The 22,315-nt window shown below is 50.4% G+C and overlaps 1 protein-coding gene across 1 annotated transcript in view; it reads left to right on the forward strand.

Annotated features, from left to right (window-relative positions):
• The window catches only part of LOC103184080 (seizure 6-like protein), a 34,946-nt gene that overhangs the window by 11,772 nt on the left and 859 nt on the right, over positions 1–22,315 (forward strand). The window contains exons 2-16 of the mRNA XM_007901930.2: positions 4,159–4,863; positions 5,380–5,513; positions 9,102–9,294; positions 11,284–11,469; positions 11,863–12,031; positions 13,603–13,769; positions 15,111–15,305; positions 15,597–15,735; positions 16,486–16,682; positions 17,863–18,057; positions 19,630–19,821; positions 21,302–21,496; positions 21,748–21,780; positions 21,932–22,043; positions 22,139–22,241. Coding sequence (XP_007900121.2) covers positions 4,159–4,863; positions 5,380–5,513; positions 9,102–9,294; positions 11,284–11,469; positions 11,863–12,031; positions 13,603–13,769; positions 15,111–15,305; positions 15,597–15,735; positions 16,486–16,682; positions 17,863–18,057; positions 19,630–19,821; positions 21,302–21,496; positions 21,748–21,780; positions 21,932–22,043; positions 22,139–22,241 — 2,915 coding nt within the window. The remainder of the gene's footprint in view (positions 1–4,158; positions 4,864–5,379; positions 5,514–9,101; positions 9,295–11,283; positions 11,470–11,862; positions 12,032–13,602; positions 13,770–15,110; positions 15,306–15,596; positions 15,736–16,485; positions 16,683–17,862; positions 18,058–19,629; positions 19,822–21,301; positions 21,497–21,747; positions 21,781–21,931; positions 22,044–22,138; positions 22,242–22,315) is intronic.

Consider the following 22,315-nt stretch of genomic DNA (forward strand, 5'->3'; position numbering starts at 1 on the left):
ACGTTTCTCTGCCTTTGTTGAGCGCTGCGAGACATCCATCCCACGTGAAATTATAATCGTTGTGTTTAATCCACCGTCACTGCCCTTCACAGGATTTACTGTCCGGTGGGAGTAGTGACTGTGCGATTTTTGTAGGTGAACCCAGCAGCAGAATACACTGTAAGGTGTAGTGACTGTGTATTTTGAGGGCGAAACGCGGCAGCCCACTCCAACCGGCAGTGTTCGTACAAACAGTCGTGGATTGAGTGACCAAATTATTATTTTTTTGAAATTTTTACCATTGAAGGGATTATTACCCCCGAAAAGCCATCCGTCAATCGACTAACAACCGGGTTCCCACTGACTGCTGGATAAACAGAGGTGTGTGGAGGAAGGAAACTTGCCTAAGCTTTTGCCCTGCCCGGGGATCGAACCCGGGTCCTCTGGCTTGTGAGGCGAGCACACGAACCACTGAGCTACAGGATGTAAAGGATCCTGCATCAAACGCAATGGTTATTATTAATTCCTTTTATAAACCGCCTTCCTCTCCTCAGAGATTAATGTTCCTGGTGTCCAGTTGGAATGAACAGGTGCTGTCTGCCTCGGTTGTTGCTTGTTTTTCACTGGGAATATTTACGGCAATTCCCCCGGGATAAATCTATCCATATCCCTCACTCGCTGGCTCCTAAATCTGTCTTCTTCAACCTTGCAGTGACAAGAAAGGAGAATTTTAAATCTATTGTGTTGTTTTATTCCCCACAGTACCTTTTCTCTGCTTCAGAAGAAAATTGCTTATTTTCCTCATTGCTATCAGAAACGCCTCCCGTTTGCCTTCAGTGCCTTTGCTTAACTTGATATACACTTGTCCACTCCCTCCGCTCAGTGGCCTGCTCCATGTCTCCCGCCCAGTCAGCCTGCACCCTTTAGAACTCCATCCCGCAGCCCCTCTGCCCCCCTCACTCCCTCGCCTCCTTCAAGGTCTGTCTCAAGACCCCCTCTTCGACCACGAATTCTGTCACCCTCCTACCCCCACCCTCCCTGCCCTCCTGATCCCAACCCCCAGCTCGGGTCCAAATCCCTGACTGTCCAGCACCTTGGGATGTCTTCCTGATGTGAAAAGCTCAGTGTAATTTGTTGTTGTCGTTGTTCAATGCCCGTTCGAGGCATTTGATTCACTCACTAAACATTTCGGAATCTCCCGCAGGTTAAACGTTGGCAGGTGGTTTACAGTAATCTCCCTCCAGCTCAGAGGTCCTCCTGACCTAAAGATTAATTATAGCAATAATAATACTTCCATTTAGTACAGCGCCTTCTATACCAGGAGGACATCTCAAAGCGTTTCACAGAATATTATAATAATAGTATAAGTCTTATTGATGTGGTTATCCCAAGTGATTACAGCGTAACAAATAAGGAACTGGAGAAGATCAGGAAATATATCGGTCTACAAATTGAACGCGGACGTATGTGACAACGTAAAACAAACATAGTTCCTATAATCATTAGTGCAACTGGGACTGTTAATAAAAAAAAATTGTCAGCCAGGTGTCTGATACACACGGAAACCCATCACCGTTGCTTCAGAGTCTCCAAACCCAACTGAGAATTCCAGGCCTCCCATCTACACTTGGAAATCCTGGAGAGAGATGGTTGGAATGGAATGCGCTCTCTCTCTCTCTCTCTCTCTCCCTGGAGGGACACATCCTGTTTACCTAATTCCGGAGAGTATTGGGCGCAGGTTGGCGAGAGCCAAGGCTTGGGGAGAGCCCAGAGTGTGCGCTGGGGTAACAGCTGGAGCCTGACCAGCTGAACCACACGTAGCCGTGCCGCTGATATTGCAGTCTGGTTGTCTTGGCTGGGAAATAAATCTCAGAATTGGCTGATGTCAGGAAGCTGCTGCCGTATGTGTAATCACAACTGACAGTCCCACAGACACGCATCCCGGGATCGGGCTCCTCACAGTTGCCTGTCCATCAGCCTCTGTCTCTAAGTCACACGTAACAGCTGAAATCATACACGTTCCTCACATGAAATTAGTTCATTTCCTGCTCATCTCGGATGGTTCCAACCACTCGCCGTGTGAACAGTCACTGCCGTTCACCGGCAGAGTGTGGCCAAGGCGATCAATAGTATCGGCACACTGTGACGCAGCGAGTTATTGATCATTGTGACCTTGGCTGTGAGCACAGACACAAAACAAGTGAGGTCAGGGGAAGCACAGAATCTCAGCGTAGGACACAGCAACGCAGACGAGGTCTATGTTAGCGCAAACAGTCATCGGAAACAGTAAATCTGAATCTTAAAAAAATGTACACGTTTTTATAAGTTTAGATTTCACTGGGTTTGATTCCCGGGCGGAGCGAAACCTGAGGCAAGTTTCCTTACTCCACACGCCTTTGTTTAATCCCAATCTCTGGAATTCCATCCCCCATCACTCCGCCTCGCCCCCTCCTTAGCCTCCTTCAACTCTCGCCTCAAGACCCTCCTCTTCGGCCATGCTATCGGCCGCCCCCTTTCCCCCCCCCCCCCAACCCCAGCTCGGGTCTGAAATGCTGTTCTCTGTCCAGTGCCTTGGGACAACCTCCCGACGTGAAAGGCGCTGTACACATGTAATCTTGTTGTTGTTGTTGTTGTTTACCCAGCAACGAGCAGGGACCCGGTTGTTGGTCGATTGGCAGATTGGTTTTCCGGGGGGTAATAAACCCTCCAAAAAATTTATATATATTTGGTCGCTCAATCCACGACTGTTTGTGGGACGCTGCGCTGTGCGCAATTGGCTGTCGCGTTTTGCCCACAAAATACACAGTCAATTCACTGTACAGTGTATCCTGTGAAGCGCTTTGAGATATCGCGTGATAAGGCGCTGTGTCAAATGCAATTATTATTATTATAATTTAAGTTCCCCCCTGAAAGACCTATCTTTTCAACCTCACTTTTGATCATCCTCCCCCCCTCCCACCCAGCCTTTAATACCACCTTTAATAATAATCCTGTGAGTTTCGTAATAATAATTGTGCCCAGCAGTGTCCCACAAACAGTCGTGGATTGAGTGACCGAATCATTTTTTTAATTTAATAAAAATATTTCAACCTCCTCACATCTCCCGAGTCCTGTTAGACGCAGTGATTAAAAATGTTTCCTTTACTCACAGGAACAGTGACAGCTGTTGCGTGAAATAACTGCGCGCTATAGAGGCTCAAATTAACGTTACAATATGGCCGGTCTCTCTCTCTTTCTCTCTCTCTCTCTCCGTCCTAAGACTCGACAAAAATACTTTATTTGCGATCGAGAATTGGGATTAGCCTTTTCAGGAAGTAACATGTGCCATTCACAATTTTCCGTTACTTTCATACATTATCGTGTTAGAAACTCATCTTAACCTTGTGCCGTGCAAAACCCAACTCCCTCTCTCTCTCCCTCTCTCCCTCTTCCCCTCCCTCCCTCCCTCCCTCTCTCCCTCTCAAGATAAGTTCCATTGAAGGGGATGGTTCGGCCCATTTGGTCTCATGTATGTGTGTCAGCCCGGCTCAGTTGGTAGCGATCTCGCCTCTGAGCCCAGCGGGTTGGGTCGGGATCTTTGAGCTCACAGTCTAGGCTGACTCAGGCTCCAGCGCAGTTCTGGGGGGGGGGAGAGACAGAAAAAGAGAGAGAGAGAGAGAGCGCTGCATCGTCAGAGACACCTTCCTTCGGATGAGACGTTAATCCTCACTCCCCGTCTGGGCCCTGTCCAGGTTGACATTAAAAATCCCACGGAGTTGTTGGAAGAAAAGATAGGCGTCTCTCTCTCTCTCTCTCTCTCTCTCTTTCTCCCGGTGTCCTGGCCGACAATTCCCCCAGAAAGAATTGCTCGTTCACTTCATGACTGTTTGCGGGATGATGCTGTGTGCAAATTGGTCACTCGCAATACGATTGCCTTACCCCAGACCAACAGATAGGACGAAATACCAACTTGTCCTTGAAAACAGTACGAGGGGATCTGATCTGGAGCACAGCCAAGGTGCAAAGCTGTCTGTTGGTGTTTAATCTGTGTGAAGGTGCTTTGTGACTCCAGATCAGCAGCGACACTTTACGGGGAGATTAATGACGAGACGTTAACGCTGGACAGTAGGCTCTTGTCAGTCACTCACGCGGTTACAGGCACAGATGGTCCTCTGATGGTCGTGTGTGCTTTCTCCTCAGATGTTGGCGTTGGAGGGGAGCTGGGGACTACTCCTGCCTCTCATCTGCCGGCGAGGGCCTGGGCAACCGAGACCCGGGGCGGGGAGACAAGCGAGATGGGGCTGGAGGCTGTCAATGACCACAGCAGCCCTGGGGTCAACTTGTTCGACTCCCTAGTCCAGCAGAAGAAGGGCCTGCTCTCTCGGAGAGCACCAGGACCACCATCATCCATCCCGGTTCCTCCTGAGAAGTCTTGGATTGAGCCAGTGTCCGCCACCTCCTCCCCAACAACCTCTGTTGGCCCCCTGCGGCCCACCCCAGCCCCCGCAAAGCCCCCCTCCCCCTCCTCCAACTCCGATTCAAAGCCTTCTCCCGAGGGATCCCTGGCAGTGCCCGATGGTCCTGGGGTTCAGGAAAACCTGGTTGTCAAGGCGACCGAAGCTCACACGATGAAAGCCGCTGCCCGTCGCAACTGGGATGGTCCCACCCAACACCCCCCTGTTCGGATTGGTTCCTCGGGCACGGTCATGCCTGGCGAGGTGTCTGCTCGGCCCCGCGCAGGGGAGAACGCCAACCCTATGGGGGGGGCCACCCCTGGCCCTCCCACTGCCTGGCTCACTCCCGCCTCACCCACAGGCCGGGCAGAGACACCAACAGAGGAGAAAATGGAGGCCACCACCACAACCATTGTTACCACAACGACCATCACCACACTACAGACAGCAGGTAAATACCTCCCCCAGTTGTCCAGAGCTCGTGATGGTATCGTTTCACCGAGAGGGGAAGGGAATATTTGGGTGCTCCCCCTTCCCAGGATTTGGGCTTGAGTGCAGCCCAGAGAGACGGAGAGAGGGGAAAACTCTTCCGGTTCGGAATAGGGATAGCGGGAGAATTCTCAAACCGCTCCCGGAATGTCATTGTATTCCAGAGCAGATGGTTTGAAGATCAGCCCTGCGAGAGGGCCAATATGGAGCAAAGCTGATATCAATATACATGATCCCCCACCCCCCCCCAACCCCGGCACCCCCCCCAACTCCCCCCACCCCCCCAACCCCCCCACCCCCAGGGACGTGACAGCACTGAAGCTGATTCCGCACATCACATCATTCAAGGATTCTCCTAAGCTTGGATTCTCTCCCACCCCCCCCCCCCTCCCCACCACCACCAAAAAAGATAACTATAGAGGTGATTATTGTAGGGTTGGGAAGACATTTGCTAAGTCAACACACCCTCTATTTCCAGCTCCGTGTGGTGTAAGTTTCTCAGACCCCGAAGGCTACATTGATTCCGCGGATTTCCTCCCGATGTCTTCATTTGGACCCCTCGAGTGCACATTCAACGTGACCGTCTACACTGGTTACGGAGTAGAGCTCCAGGTAGGATTGCCTTCCTTTCTTCCTTCCTTTCTCGTGTGTGTGTGTGTGTGTCACCCTGACTCGGTCTCGCCGCTGAGTCAGAAGGTCGTGGGTTCAATCCCCCCAATGTCAGGATTGGAACCCACATTATAATTATAATACCAATAATCCTTGCATTTGAATATTCGACGCAGCCCCTTATCATGTCGTTAAAACGTCTCAAAGTGCTTCACAGGATACACTGTAAAGTCAATTGACCAAAAAAAGGCTAAAAAAAAAAGTAATTTGGGACTTAGAAACCATATTATAATAATAATAATAATAAGCCTTGGATTTGATTATCTGATACAGCGCCTTACCACGTCGGTAAGACATCTCAGAGCCCTTCACAGAATATATACCGTAAAGGGGAACAAAAAGCAAAATATTGCAGAAGCGACTGGGAACACTCAGCAGATCAGGCAGCGTTTATGGAGAAAGAAAAGTGAGTCAACCTTTCAGGTCCCACTGGATCCTTTCTCCATAGATGCTGCCTTAACTTATTGAGTGTTCCTGGTCGCTTCTGCTTTCGATACTGTAAAGGGGATTAGCTGAGGCACTCAGACAAAAAAACCCGTCTGGTTGGAATTTTGTAATTTCAGATCCAACCAGACCGGAAAGAGCACGTTCCGCGAGGAACTAAAATGAAATGTAATGGATTTAACTCTGCTTAAGTGAGCGTGAAATTGGCAGCGTCACCAAAGGCCCCTATTGACACATCACACCAAAGGTTGTTTACTCAGAGAGGCCGGGATCTTGTTGACGTTGGCCAGCCGAACGCACAGTCACCACGTTTAACAGCGAATCCTGCGAAGCGCTTTGAGGCGTCCTCCTGAAGTGCGAGACCCCGTCTCCAATGGAAGGGTTATTATTTCAGAGTCCTGCGGACTGAAATAAGTCCTGTGAAGCGGGTTGAGACACATCGAGGACGCAGTAAGGCACAGCGTAAAATGCGAGGATTCTTATATTAAAAAGGAACCTAATTAACACATTCCAATTCATCAACAGAGTTGAGAGGACTCGTGCTGTGAGCCTAAAGTGTGTTTGACACACTGAGAGTAATTGCATTCTCTACCTCGTTCCCCTCTCCTGCTTTGTTGTGAGGTGATTTGCTCAGTTAGTTAAATATATGGATTGGTCCTAAGGCAGCGGTTGAGTGGTTTGTTGCTTTGGTGGTTGAGTCAGAAGTAGCGCAGACGCACTTTCCCGCTCCTCTCTGCGGTTACAAAACAAACGCTTTGGTTTTGGGCCTCGCATCGAGCTTGTCAACACCGCTCCCAGATCAACTCATTGCCTCCACCGCTCCTCCCGTAGCTCGGTGGTTAGAGCCCTCGCCTCGCAAGCGAGAGGACCCGGGTTCGATTCCCGGGCGGGTCAGGTCGGGGCGAAACCTTAGGCAAGTTTCTTTACTCCACACACACACGCCTCTGTTTGCCCAGCAGTGAGTCAGAATCAAGTGGTTGGTCGATTGGCGAATAACTAAAGAAATAATTTGGTCACTCAACCCACCACTGCGCGTGGAGTAACGCGACAGTGCGCAATTGGCTGCCGCGTTCCGCCCACAAAAAAAACACACAGTCACTCCACGTTACAGTATATCCTGTGAAGAGCTTTGGGACGTCTCAACGACCTGATAAGGCGCTGTTTCAAATGGAAGGATTATTATTATTATTATTATTATAAGCATTCCCCAGGTTTTGAGAAGTGTGGATTCCTTTGGCCGCCTCTTTATAAATCACCGCAGCAGATAAGGTTTGCCGTTCAGATGTAAATTGAATTAGATTGTATAGAGATTGAATTGAATCTCCCAGCCCTGGGACAGCAATTAATGAAATGACTTTCCCGACTCACTGCACACGACTTTGAGACTCAGCATCTGTGTAAGGACTGTGGAATCCAGAATATTTCACTTCACAATATAAAGTGCAGTGACTGCGTATTCTGTGGGCAAAACGCAGCAGACAATTGCGCACAGCAGCGTCCCACAAACAGTCGTGGATTGAGTGACCAAATTATTATTATTATTTTTTGAAGGGATTATTACCCCCCCACCCGGAAAAGCGATCCACTAATCGGCTAACAACCGGGCTCCGACTCACTGCTAGGAAAACAGAGGTGTTTGGGTGGAGTAAGGAAACTTGCCTAAGGTTTCGCCCCGACCTGACCCGCCCGTGAATCGGACCCGGGTCCTCTCGCTTGCGAGGCGAGGGCTCGAACCACGGAGCTACGGAGAGCTCCAACGCACCCCGTGGAGACAAGCGACCAAAGTTGAGCTGCAAAACAAAATGCGGTCGCTAAAGTTGACAGTAAATAACCGTGACTCTCACGGAGCCGTGTTCGACCTGACGCGACGCGAGATCTTTCTGAATTCTCACGGTTTATTAAACGGCGCCACTCGGAAATCACTGACTGAAATGTTGGGGAACGAAGACGACAGTTTGACACGTTGACATTTACCTGCTGTAGACAGATGGATGTGTTTGTCTTTTTACTGCCAGTTTGGTGCTAAGTCTCTCTCTTTCCCCCTCTCTCTCTCTCTTTCTCTCTCTGCCTCTCAAATCTATTTGCTTCTTGTCTCACGTGGCTATTCTCTCGGAGCCTCCGCTGGCGGGGGTTCAGCCTCCTGAATTGTGCCTTCCATCTGGAAGTTTAATGAGAGCAGACCTGACACAAGCGGCTTTTTATTCGTTTGTTCTAAGTTTAATTAAAACGGTGGATTTCAGGGATGTGCGAGTCTGGTAGCGCTCCGGCCTCGTGAGTCAGGAGGTTGTGGGTTCGAGCCCCCCACCCCAACCCACCCCATTCCCCCCCCCCCCCCCCCCCCGCCCCGCACCACCACGTCAGGGAGTTTGAGCTCACAGTCCAGGCTCACGCTCCAGAGCAGCGCTGGGGTGGGGGGGAGAGAGAGAGAGAGAGAGCATTGTCGGAGGTGCCGTCCTTCAGTTAATCCTCACTCCCCATCTGTGCCCTGTTCAGGTGGACATTAAAGATGTCCCACAGCGCTGTGGGGAAAAAGGGAAGGGAGTTTCTCTCCTGGTTTCCTGGCCGACAATCAAGTGTGTGCTTGTGGGACTTTGCTGTGCACGAGTTAGCAGCTGGGTTTGCCTACAAAACACACACAGTCACTACACTTCCCAGTAATTACAGTGAAGGACGTTTTGATGTGTTAAATGCTACATCAAATGCAAGTGGTATCATTTGACCGTACTAACCTAGCGATTGTTTCGGGCTGACGTCCTCTCCCGTCATTTTTACTTTTTAATCCACACGATTAAAACCACACTCAGGAAGTGAAGCGGTGCGACTTCCTGACGGCAGCTTTATTTGTTTGACGTCGTCACCGATCTAGAGGACCGGCCTCGTTCCTGTCCCCCGCGCCCCTGCCGGAGATTAGAATGCTCGTGAAGCGCTTGCCCGCCAAACATACAGTCACTACGCTTTTCACGGTGTATCCTGCGAAGCGATTTGAGACGGTCTTGGAAGACGCGATCAGGCGCTGGATCAAAATGCGAGGATTGTCATGATTGATTCTTGCCCATTGTGACTGAGATACATCGGGTGTTGTTTCAGATTAAGAGTCTGAACCTGTCGGAGGGCGAGTTGCTTTGCATCCGCGGCTTGGAGGAGGAGAACTGGGTCCTTCTCGCCAATCAAACGCTGCTCGTCGAAGGCCAGGTGATCCGTAGCCCAACCAACACCATCTCCACCCACTTCCACTCTCTCCAGTACGGAGGCATTGGGTCGTTCCAACTCCACTACCAACGTGAGTGAAAGATTCAGACTGTACCACTTTTATTTGCGTCTTAAAACATTTCCTCCTCGAAGAGGAGTCTCAAGGTTTCTCTCCCTATGACCTGGCTCGGTCACTCGCTCTCACCTTCCTCAGATGGTTGTGGGTTCAAGCCCCCATGTCAGGGACTTTGAGCTCACCCAGTCTAGGATGAAGCTTCAGCATAGCGCTGGGGGGGAGATAGGTGCCGTCCTTTGGATGAAATGTTGAACTGACTGTCCGGCTGTTCAGGTGAACGTTTCCCGGTACTTTTGGAAAAGATAAAAGAGGAAAGAGAAGGGAGTTTCTCTCTCTCCTAATGTCCTGGCTGACAATCCCCCAAATAAAACTGCTTCATTTGGTTGAGTCAGGAACTCACAGAGGTAAAGGTGGGGCAGGGTCACAGAGGCATTTGAAAGTTAGGACAAGATTGGAACCTCAAAGCCAATCCTCTGGGGGGACGGGCAAGGATAGGGCGATGGACTCGCGGGGGGACATGAAACCACAGTCACTGGATTTACAGGAACCAACAGATTTCTGACTCTGCATTTCCTTAGACGCTGAAACTCTTGTGATGAAGCACCGAACCTGCTCCCTCTGGGGCTTTGCTGTGAGATTGCAGCCAAAGTGAGACGATGAGGGAGCCGCTGGAAATGGAATGAATGTAGGCAGCCAGCCCAGCTCTTAGTGGGTAGAAAACCAGGCCGAGAACCCTTGCCAACTTAGTGCCAGTTGCCGCTGACTTATGGGTCGTTGCTTGTGGTAACTAGGACATGGACTGAGATTGCTCCCACTCACCTCACGGAGACTTTTAACGCTATTAAAGTCTAGATTAGAATGCTGACTCTCTCTCTCTCTTACACACATACTTCTTTTTTTGCAGAGCAGCGTCCCACACGCAGCCATGTAGTCAGAGACCAATTTTATCGGGGGGATTATTGGCCAGGACACCGGGGGGGGGAGAGAGAGAGAGAGAAACTGCCTTCTGTTTTGGAATAGCACCGCGAGGGATCTTTAACGTCCACCTGAACCGGGCACAGACGGGGAGTGAGATTTAACGTCTCATCTGAACGACGGCACCTCCGACAATGCAGCACTCTCTCTCTCTCCCCAGCGCTGCATTGGAGCGTCAGCTTAGACTGTGTGATTCCAAGTCCCAATTTGGGGGGCTTGAACCCCCCCAACCTTCTGACTCAGAGGCGAGAGAGAGAGAGAGTGCTACCACTAAGTCAGGCTCAGGCATGTTATTGATAACCGAGGAATAACTTGCTGAGCGTCATAGACTTTCCGCAGAGAGACGTGAGATAGCTCAGAGCCTTGTGTGTGTGTGTGTGTGAGTGTGTTACTGGCCATTCCCCACGGTGTTGGCTTCTGACATCATCATTAACTGACAAACAGAGTACAAGTGGTGTCTCTGAGGCAGTTAACGACTTCCATTAGAGAGCAAGTGGGAGCGCTACAGCTCCCTATCGCTTCTCAAACCAAACACAAATGAATTAGCGCCGGGAATTAGGCATTGGAAGAACAATTATTGTCGTTAAGCTGTTCGGAGCCGCTAGGTTTCCTCCAGAGGGGAATAGAGCAGAGAGATTGGTTTGACATGTTCACAATCTGATTGTATTAACAGGATCACAACAAATAAATAAATAGATAAATAAAGAAAGAGAGAGAGAGAGAGAAAGAAAGAGAGAAAGAAAGAAACAGTCAAAATTTGGTCACTCAATCCACGGCTGTTTGTGGGGACGCTGCTGTGCGCAATTGGCTGCCGCGTTTTGCCCACAAAATACACAGTCACTACACTTTCCAGTATATTCCGTGAAGCGCTTTTAGACGTCTCAGTGACGTGATAAGGCGCTATAGCAAATGCAAGGATTAACATTATTATTATTATTAACACATCGAAAGTGCTATGAAATGTCGCATTTCTGCCCCACGACTTGTCTCGGTTTCTCTCTCTCTCTCTCTCTCTCTCTCTCTCCGCAGCGTTCATGCTGAGCTGCAGTTTTCCGCGGAGGCCAGACTTTGGTGACGTGTCAGTGATGGACCTTCACGCTGAGGGCTCTGCCCATTTCCGCTGTAACCCTGGTTACCATCTTCAGGGCCTCAAGACACTAACCTGCATGAATGCATCCCGGCCCCACTGGAGCGCCAAGGAACCTACCTGTGAAGGTAACCTCCAAACAGGAGCCTCCACATTCACAAGCTCAGTGGTTAGAGCACTCGCCTCGCAAGCAAGAGGTCCCGGGTTCGATTCCCGGGCCAGGCCAAACCTCAGACAAGTTTCCCTACTCTACACGCACCTCTATTTACCCAGCAGTAAATAGGAGCAAGGAAACTTGCCTAAGGTATCGCCCTGACCCACCCGGGAATCGAACCCGGGTCCTCTCGCTCGCGAGGCTCTGACTCTAACCCATGAGCTACGAGACTCTACGGTTGATGATAGTTATGATGAATGTTAGATTTAAGCGACGGCTGTAAGCGGATGGAGACGACAGTCTCTGAGCTGAGGGAGGTGTCCTCATGCCTTGTCTCTCACTCGCTCTCGCTCTCGGCCTTTCCCAGCGCTCTGTGGTGGAGTGGTGAGGAACGCCTCCATTGGAAGGATTCTGTCCCCCAATTACCCGGCCAACTACAGCAGCAACCTGACCTGCACCTGGACCATCGAAGGGATGAGAGGACAGAAGCTTCATCTGCACTTTGAGAAGGTTGCCCTGGCCGGGAAAGAAGACAGGTAGGCAATACAACAACAACAACAACAACTTGCATTTACAGGACACTCCTGATAACTCGTAGCTCCCAGGGGAAAAGGCTGAGTAACAAATTATCTGGAGCAAGGAATTAGGCCATGTTGGGTCTTGGAAACAGTCGTGGATTGAATGACCAAATTATTACATTAGTATTTTTTTAAGGGGTTTATTACCCCCGGAAAAGTGATCCGCCAATCGACTAACAAGGGCTCCTACTTACAGCTTGGTAAACAGAGGAGTGTGGAATAATGAAACTTGCCTAAGGTTTGGCCCGGCCCCTGGGAATCTAACCCGGGTCCTCCCGCTTGAGAGGCTCGCGCTCTCGATATAAAAACACTCAATACAATGTCACTCAGCAGGTAGCAAAGCCTTGAGTTTGAATTGATTACAGCTCTAGGCACATCTCCTCTTTTGTCAACGCCACCGCTTCCAGACAATGTATGTATCTCGTTCGTCCATCATCCCACAATCTCCCACTGACACTATTTTTATTCACCCTTCAAAATCAGATCCTCTTTTCTTTACGCATTTCTTTTTTTCTGCACTTTTGTGTTGCGGACGCCCTGAGCTCTGCGATGGGGTAGTGTATTAGTTCGGCAAGGTTAGTCTAAGACAGAGTTGGGAGTTGAAGGTGGAGTGAGATAGTGTGTGTTGCATTGTCCGAGACCCTGTCCTTCGGATGAGACGTTAAACCTCACTCCCGGTCTGTGCACGTTCAGGTGGACGTTAAAGATCCCGCGGTGCTGTTGGAAAAGAGAAAGGAGTTTCTCTCTCCCGCTGTCCTGACCGACAATCCCCACCAAATAAATAAAATAGGTCACTTGCTCCACGGCTGTTCACGGGACTTTCCTGTGTGGAACTAACTGCGGTGTATCGCCTGCAAAACACACGGTCTCCACGACGTGCTAAGGCGCTATATCCAATGCAAGGATGATTATGATTGTTATTGTCCCCTTCTCTCTTGTTTGATACATCAGGCGTCGTCAATTTGGTGCAACACAAATTGCTAAATGTTTACTGAGTGTTTGGTTCTGCTCATTCGGGGGCCTGAGATTGAGCTTCAAGTGAGCCCTTGTGGATATGCAGAGACACTCACAAGCAGTCTGAGTTCATCTGACAAGCAAGCCGAGAAAAAGGGATACAGTATTTTTATCGAGATGCAATTAAACGCCTGACTGAGCTCTTATGTTACACAACTCCCTTAACATCAAACTGAATATTGCACTTTCCCTCCCCCCGTCCCCCCCGCCCCCAAACATCCAAGATCTCAATACCGTTCCTAGACGATTGGCGGATCGCTTTTCTGGGCCTAATAATCCCTCCAAAAAAGAAAAATCAGGCGGTCCCTCAATCCACGGCTGTTTGTGGCGACGCTGCTGTGTGCAATTGGCTGCCGCGTTTTTCCCACAAAATACACAGTCACTGCACTTTAGAGTATATTCTGCGAAGCGCTTTGAGATGTACGTCTCAACGACGTGATAAGGCGCTGTATTAAATGCAAGGATTATTAGAAGGATTATGTAACGTTGACTACTTATTGTCCTCTACGGAGCAGGTTGATTGTGCGCAATGGGGAGCAGGGGACATCGCTGAACATGTACGACTCCTCTGAGAATCCAGTCTTTCCTCTCGAGGGCGTGATCAGCGAGGGGCCCAAGGTCCACATCAAGTTCATCTCCGATGAAGAAAGGACAGGAGGCGGATTCAACATCCGATATGAAGGTAACCACACACGATGGACGTGGAATCCTGTAGCTTAGTGGTTAGAGCCCTCACCTCTCAAGCCAGAGGACCTCGGGTTCGATTCCCGGGTGGGGGCGAAACCTTGGGCAATTTTCCTTACTCCACACGCCTCTGTTTAGCCGGCAGGAACCTGGTGGTTAGTCGATTGACCGATCGCTTTCCGGGGGTAATAATAATCCCTCAAAGAAACAACTTGACACTCAATCCGCGGCTGTTTGAGGGAACGCTGCTGTGCGTTTCGCCCACAAAATACACAATAAATTCGCTTGACAGTGTATCCTACGAAGAGCTTTGAGATGTCTCGAAGACGTGAGAAGGCGCTGTATCAAATGCCAGGATTATTATTATTATTATATATCAAATGCAAATCCATTATTATTATTATTATTGCGCTGTTGAATGGTGGGATAGTGTTGGCAAAGGGAGCGATGGGAATCTCTCCATTTATTCAGCGCCTTTCACATCAGGAGGGTGTCCCAAGACACTTTACAGTCTTGGCTTGGCATCTGCGCTGGGGGTGGGAGGCGAGGGAGAGAGGGCAGAACGCTTCTTGGCGTTGGCTCTTCATTTTATTTTAATATCCAGCCGAATGTTCCTGAGATTAATATTGAGTGGCAGTGAGTTCCGCATCGTTTCTGATAGTAATGGATTTTCCCTGTCCCCGTTTTCTGCCTTTCAATTATTTATCTGCCAAAAAAAATAAGGTTCCTCGCAGGCTGGCTCAGCAAATGTGGGCCCAGAGCCAGCTTCGTTCCTCTCTCTCATCCATCATCTCTCTGATGTGCTTGTTGCCCCAAATCTGTTAAGAAATAGTTGAATTTTAAGCGTTAATTCTTGATGGGATTTGTTGTTAACCCTGTCTTTCCTCCCCTCCTCAGAAGTTCCCAGCGCCTTGGGCATCCTCCCGACGTGAAAGGCGCTATACAAATGTAACCTTGTTGGTGGTGGTGGTGGTGGTGGTGGTGGTGGCCGCCATCTTTGTTGCCAATAACGACAGCTGCCAACTGTGCCAGTGCCAGAGCCAGAGGACCCGGGTTCGATTCCTGGGTGGGTCAGGTCAGGGCGAAACCTTAGGCAAGTTTCCTTACTGTGTTTACCAGCAGTGAGTAGGAACCCGGCTGTTAGTCGATTAGCGGATTGTTTTCTAGGGGTAATAACTATTAGCCAAGTGGGTACAACGATTCCCACCAATACAGTCACTCCACTCTATGGTGTATCCTGTGAAAGGTTTTGAGACGTCTCAACGATGTGATAAGTTATATCAAATGCAAGATGATAATAGTTATTATTATTGTTATTCTCTCTTCGCTTGCTCCCCAGCCTTTGAGCACGGCCATTGCTACGAGCCCTACATGCAGAATGGGAATTTCACCAGTACGGACCACTCCTACAGCGTGGGATCAGTGGTGGAGTTCACCTGTGACCCTGGCTACACCCTGGAGCAAGGCTCCGCCATCATTGAGTGCATTGACATCAGGGAGTCCTACTGGAACGAAACCGAGCCACTTTGCAGAGGTGAGACCTGGGGACCTGGTGAAAGACCACAAGTGTTTGGTATCACACAGACTCGGCTGAGCCTCCAATGCGGGGCTGGGGATTGGGGGGGGCGTTGCAATGTCTGAGACGCTCAACTTCGGATGAGACGTTAAACCTCACTCACTCGTCTGTGCCCTGTTCAGGCGGCAGTTCTCTCTCTCCCGGTGTCATGGCCGACAATCCCCACAAATATTTTTTTTTATCTCTGCTCAAAGTCCCTGGTCTAGACTAGGCCGAGCAATCACTTGGCTGTGGCCTGTCTTATTTCAGCGCTGTGCGGAGGGGAGCTCACCAGCCAGGCCGGAGTCATCCTTTCTCCAAACTGGCCTGAACCATACGATGAAGGGAAGGACTGCATCTGGAAAATCCACGTGGGGGAGGAGAAGCGGATCTTTCTGGATGTTCAACTGTGAGTCTTCCCCAGCGACATGTGTTCACAGGGGGAGGGGAGAGAGGGGGAGGGGGGGAGAGCGTGGGAGGGAGTGGAGAGAGGGGAAGGAGGTAGAGCGGGGAAGGTGGGAGAGAGAGGGAGAGAGGGGGAGAGGGGAGGGACCTTCTTTCTCCGAGTAATTCCCCTCTTGCTCTTAGAAAGTAATATTTCTTTCTACTCAAGTAACCGCTACACTACAGAGTCCTGTCGCTCAGCGGTTAGAGCACTCGCCCCGCAAGCGAGAGGACCCGGGTTTGATTCCCGGACGGGCGAAATGTTGGGCAAGTTCCCACACACCACTGTTTGCCCGGCAGTAATTTGGAACTCGGCTGTTAGTCATTTGATGGATCACTTTCCGGGGGTAATAACCCCTCAAAACAAATAATAATAATAATCCTTGCATTTGATACAGCGCCTTATCACGTCTTCTAGACGTCTCGAAGCTCTTCGCAGAATACACTGTAAAGTGAATTGACTGTATATTTGTGGGCGAATAATAATAATAATAATAATAATAACAATTTTTAAATATTGGTGACTCAATCCACGGCTGTTTGTGGGGACGTCGCTGTGCACAATTGGCTGCCGCCTTTCGCCCACAAAATACACAGTCACTACACTTTACAGTATAACCTGTGAAGCGCTTTGAGACGTCTCCGTAAGGCGCTGTATGGAATGCCAGGATTATTACTACTGTTATTAACTGTTGCTGCTTTGTTCTCTCCACAGGATTAACCTGAGCAACAGTGACATCCTGACGCTGTACGATGGCGATGACCTGACGATGAGGATTCTGGGACAGTACGTTGGGAGCAACATCCCGTTGAAAGTCTACTCCTCGACCTCTGATCTCACCATCCGATTCCATTCGGATCCGGCCGGCCTGGTTTTCGGGAAAGGACAAGGATTTATCATGAACTATTATGGTCTGTGGCTTTCACCTCAATCCACAAATGTTTTCACCACGAGTTGAGATCCCTCTGGGACCTGCTAACTCCGTATCGACGTGTCCGCTCCTTCCGCTCAGTGTGCTTCAGTGCTCCCCGCCCAGCCCGCCCCACCATCAGCGGTTGGGCCTTCAGCCGCTCTGCCCCCACCCTTTGGAACTTCATTCCACATTCCCTTCACCTCACTCCCCTCCCTCGCCTCCTTCAAGGCCTGTCTCAGGACCCTCCTCTGTGACCGAGCCTTCAGTCACCCTCCTACCCCCCACCCTCCCTGCCCTCCTGAGCCCAACCCCCAGCTCGGGCCCAAATCCCTGACTGTCCAGCGCCTTGGGAGGTGAAAGGCGCGGTGTAAATGTAACTTGTTGTTGTTGTCGTCGTTACTCACTTGTAGACCTTTCCTTTCGCTGCGAGGGACCAGGTCCTGCTTGCCCATTGAGAGCGCTGTCTGGGGAGGTTTCCCAGCTGCTTGCCCAACTAGGACAACCGACCCATCGGGACTCTGGCTTGCAGGGTTAACAGGAGCGGAGTGGGATGCTATGCCCTTCACATAAAGGAATGGTGATACTTATTCCCACACAAACAGCTCACAATCATCTGACTACAACACCAGACAGCCCGACCTTGAGGTTCAATAAAGGAAGTAAATTGCGGATGTGACGTGAATAGAGATTTTTACGCGATGGCTTTATTGGAAATCAATAAGTGTGGAAGAGCAGGCATTAGAGGTGATTCCAGGCCCTTTTGCGTTGGAATAAAATCTGCCCCAGCTTCGGGCTCTGGGGGAAGAGAGAGGTTTGGTGGGGAGGAGGGAATGGCTTCGTTAGGTGCGCAGAATTTATTCGGCTTTCAAATCACTCTCGTTGCGCTGCGCGGATTGGATTATTAACAATATTAATTATAAAAATAATCATTCGCCCACCCACAAAATACACAGTCAATTCACTGTATATTCTGTGAAACGCTTTCAGACGTCTCAACGACGTGATAAGGCGCTATGTCAAATGCAAGGATTATTATTATTGTCATCACGAAACTCACAGTCACTACACTTTACAGAAAGATTCTCTGAAGGCCCTTCTGCTCTCTCTCTCTCTCTCTCTCTCTGGGATGCTACCCTGTGTGATATAAATGCAAGTTGTTGATGTTGTTGGATACACAGAGGTTTCCCGGAACGATACCTGCTCGGATCTGCCAGAGATTCCCAACGGCTGGAAAACCACCTCACACAGGGAGATGGTCCGCGGCACCACCATCACCTACCAATGCGACCCGGGCTACGACATTGTCGGGAGCGACACCCTGACCTGCCAGTGGGACCTTCTGTGGAGCAGCGAGGCGCCGTTCTGTGAGAAAAGTGAGTGCCATTGTGGAGTGGAATTTGGGGAGGCTGAAGGCTTGACCGCTGACGGTGGAGCGGGCAGGGCGCGGGGCAGGGCGGGGCGGTGCGGGGGACGTGGAGCAGGCCAGTGCCCGCCGAGGGGAGGGAGGGGAAGGGATGTAATGGTTTAGTTGGTCGTAGAGGTGAACCGCCTTGGGACATCCTTCTGATGTGGAAAGCGCTGTGTGTGTAAGTGTCAATCGCATCGTGTTGTGAGTGCAGAGGCCCTATTGCTTGTTAGTTGGGCTGGAAACGCCGGGGGACATGTGGTCATGTGTTTTGTCAAGTCAAATAACAACGGACATCAATCAGGAGCACAAGTTAATGTGTTCTGGTCCAGACGGATACTGACGTGTGGGTTTTAATGCTTTGTGTGAATTTTTCTCTGGGGAGAGCGGAAAAGGAGAGGCTTTTTGTTTAAGCCAGAGAGTTTTCTTTTTAAGTAACTCGAGCGCCCCCTCCCGTCACGAGTCGGGGGGGAGGGGTATTGTGTTTGTGGGGCAGGGGCAAGAAAAATCCAATCTAATCTGATGTACTGTAAAGTGTAGTGACTGTGTGTTTTGTGGGCCAAACGCGGCAGCCAGTTGTACCCAGCCGTGTCCCACAGACCGTCGTGGATTGAGCCCCCCCCTCCCAACCCCCAACCCAGACTGCACTCGAAGGTAAAAACACACAGTCACTACACTTCAGGGTAAAATCCTGCGAATCGCTTAAGACGTCCTCCCGAGGTGAGAGGCGCTGCGTCGAGTGCACAGATCATTATTTATCAGACGCTCGGGTTGTAGCTTTGACTCGAAACATTGGATATTAGACAGAGCAAATGACAGAGCCATTTGTCATTAGCCTTCAGTGCCGTCTGAGAATTATAAGCTCCTCGCTGAGCAGAGGACAAATAGGCTTTGAGCGAGCAAGCGAGAGAGTGATGGAAGCTTCCAGCAAGTGGGTGAGACCAGAGTAGAAGCTCGAGACATGGTCCACTTCCTCCTTCATTGTTTATCTCCTGTCACGGAAAGGGCTCTCGAGGTGGAAAGGGTTTCTGGGCGTTTTCTGTTTCTCTCTCAGATGACAAAGGGATTTCTACCCATCTTTTCGGCCCTGTTCAGCGAGACGTTAAAGGTCTCTCCGCGGCGCTACTTGAAAAGAGAAGCGAGTTTCTCTCTCTCTCTCTCTCTCTTTCCGGGTGTCCTGGCTGATAATTCTTCCCCCCCTCCCCCTCACCAACACCCCCGATAAAAATTGGTCATTCATTTAACGGCTGTTTGCTTGGACGTCGCTGTGTTCAAATCGGCTGCTGCAAATAGCCCACAAGATTCACAGTCAAAGACTTGATAGGAAATATACGCTTCGCCGGGTGCAAAGGGGGATTATTTAATGCGAACGGTTCTGGGCGACAGAGACAGAGACAGAGGTGGACTGATTTTCTGCGCCACTGTCAAGCTCTCCGGGACTCTACCCTGCCTGGGGGGGGGGGCGGCGCTGTGTAAACGCAAGTTGTTGTTGTTGTTGCCAATTCCCGTGCGATTAAAGATGTCTCTTCCTCTCCCCCAGTCATGTACTGCACCGATGCTGGGGAGGTTGAACACTCCACGCGCTCCATATCAGACACCAAACTGCTGGTGGGATCCACCATTCAGTACAGCTGTGATCCGGACCACATCCTGGATGGAAGCGCCTTGTTAACCTGCTACAGCCGAGAGACCGGTACCCCTCTCTGGACATCCAGACTGCCCCGCTGCGTCAGTGAGTCAACAAGCCTTATAATCGGGGGTCTCGCACACATACACACACACACACAGATGGTGAGGAGGGGGAAATCACATCAGGAAGAATTTTGACTTGACCCATTCCTTACTCTTGGAGACCCGTAGCTTAGGGGTTAGAGCCCTCGCCTCGCAAGCGAGAGGACCCGTGTTTGATTCCCGGGCGGGTCAGGTCAGGTCAGGTCGAAACCTTAGGCAAGTTTCCTTACTCCACGCACACGTCTCTGTTTACCCAGCGGTCATGCTCGAGGGATGCTGCCACTGAGTGCAATTGGGCTGCCGCTTTTCGCCCACAAAATGCACAGTCGCTCGTACTTGACAGTATAATCCCGTGAAGCGCTTTGAGACGTCTCGAAGACCTGTATCAGATGCAAAGCTTATTATTTAGCAGCGCGATAATACTGTGTAAGGCTCTGCTGTCATCTAGTGGAGTCTCAGTTGAATTGCCTCAGAGTCCACTGGGGTCAGTGCAGGAGGCCAATAAGTGCAATCTATCTGCTCTTTCCCCTCTCCCTCCCACCCACCCCCCCACCAACCCCACCCACACGCCCCCCCCAAAAAAAAAAATCCACACTAGACCTCAACACAAAAACTGCACAGAGATGCCACGTGAGAGGAGCTTATAATGCCACCAAAACACACAGAATGATAATAACCCCTGCAGTTGGTACAGCTCCTTATTCACGTCGGAAAGGAAAGACATCTCAGGGTGCTTCACAGGAGTTATTGTGAAATGGAATGACTGTGCGTCTGTCAGCAATTGCGCACAGCAATGTCCCGCAAGCAATCACGAAACGAGTGGCCAATTTTATTTGGGGGAATTGTCGGCCAGGACAATATTATTATTACTATTATTATTATTACTGTAACACTTGACAACAGCTGCGCGTGAAGTGTCTTTGGATATTTTTGATGCTGTGTCAGACTGAGGGTTATTTTTGGTGTAAGTTGACATGCGGGGAGGAGAGGTCTAATTCGGCCCAGACAATCTGGGCTGGATTCGAATCTCGACTCCCGGCAGGTTAAAGCCGGTGCTGTGAGAGTCTGGTGTTTTGTTGGTGACCCGCGGTGAGCGGTGACTGGCAGTCAGGAGGCTTCACTCGCAGATGGCACAGGCTGACCTGCCAACACTCCCCATCATTCACACAGAGCTGCTGGCACAGAGTCACAGGCCACCCACCGCCTGGTGACTGAAGAGACAACAGCAACATCAGTCACTACTCTTCACGGCTGTTTATTGGGGACGCCGCTGTGCATAAAATGGCTGCCACGTTGCCCTACAAAACAATCAGTCACTACACTTTACTGTAACAGCCTGCAAAGCGCTTGGAGACCTTTTGACGGGCTGATGGGACTCCCAGTGTCATACACAAAGATGACTATTCAGTTTCCAAATAAAAGTCAGCGGTTCCCACTGGGGTTTGAGCCGGATGTAAGATATTTGGTCCTCCTTTTTCTAGCCGAGGAGTCTGTTGCGTGCGAGAACCCGGGGCTCCCAGAGAACGGCTACCAGATCCTGTATAAACGGCTCTACCTCCCGGGGGAGACACTGACCTTCATGTGTTACGAAGGCTTTGAGCTGGTGGGAGAGCTCACCATCAAGTGTCTGATGGGCCACCCCTCCCACTGGAGTGGGGCGCTGCCACAGTGTAAAGGTAAGGCTTCACTTCACGCCTCAGTCAGACCACGCCTCAGGCTGCTGTACTACATCACTCTAAGCAGTTAAATTGCAATTAAGAGCCATTGAAATAACAACAAATTGTGTTTACGCAGCGCCTTTCACATAGGGTGACATGTCAAATGGGCTGATTGACTGACTGACTGACTGACGGACGGACCTATTTCATTGTGTAAAATTGTACATTGATCCCCAAACTGTAAATACATCTTCTCTTTGCCTCCCCAGCTCCTCAATATGGGTTTCAACACACGCTGGAAGGTGAGTTTGAAGCTGAAATATTCACAGGTGAGAAACTGGCCGACGGGGGAGTGAGTGTGAGGGAAGGGGTGGGAGTGGGAGGGAGGGGGATTGAGGGAGTGGGGAGAGCTGTGATTTGCCCAGTTGTTGTAGACCTCTCATGTTTCAGTAGCAGAGGCAGCAGCTGAGAGTGCGTTGGAGGGAGGTAACATGGCTCTGGCTATCTTCATCCCCATCCTCATCATCTCTATCCTCCTGGGGGGAGCGTACATCTACATCACCAGGTAAGCCAGGCACCACCCCCCTTCTCCCCCTCCCTCCCCCAGGCTGAGTGAAAGCCTTTATCTGAACCTCTCGTATGCTGTCTCCCCGACTTTAGGTGTCGGTATCACTCCAACCTGAGACTCCCCCTCATGTCTTCTCATCCGTACAGTCAGATCACAGTGGAGACGGCCTTTGACAACCCCATTTATGAGACGGGGGTAAGTTGGCAATCGCTTTGCATTCTGTGTAAGTGTGCGCGTGTGTGTATAGAGGGGGTGATATGTGTGTGTAG

The sequence above is a fragment of the Callorhinchus milii genome, unplaced genomic scaffold (genome assembly GCF_018977255.1).
Source record: "Callorhinchus milii isolate IMCB2004 unplaced genomic scaffold, IMCB_Cmil_1.0 Scaffold8, whole genome shotgun sequence".
Classification (NCBI taxonomy): Eukaryota; Metazoa; Chordata; class Chondrichthyes; order Chimaeriformes; family Callorhinchidae; genus Callorhinchus; species Callorhinchus milii.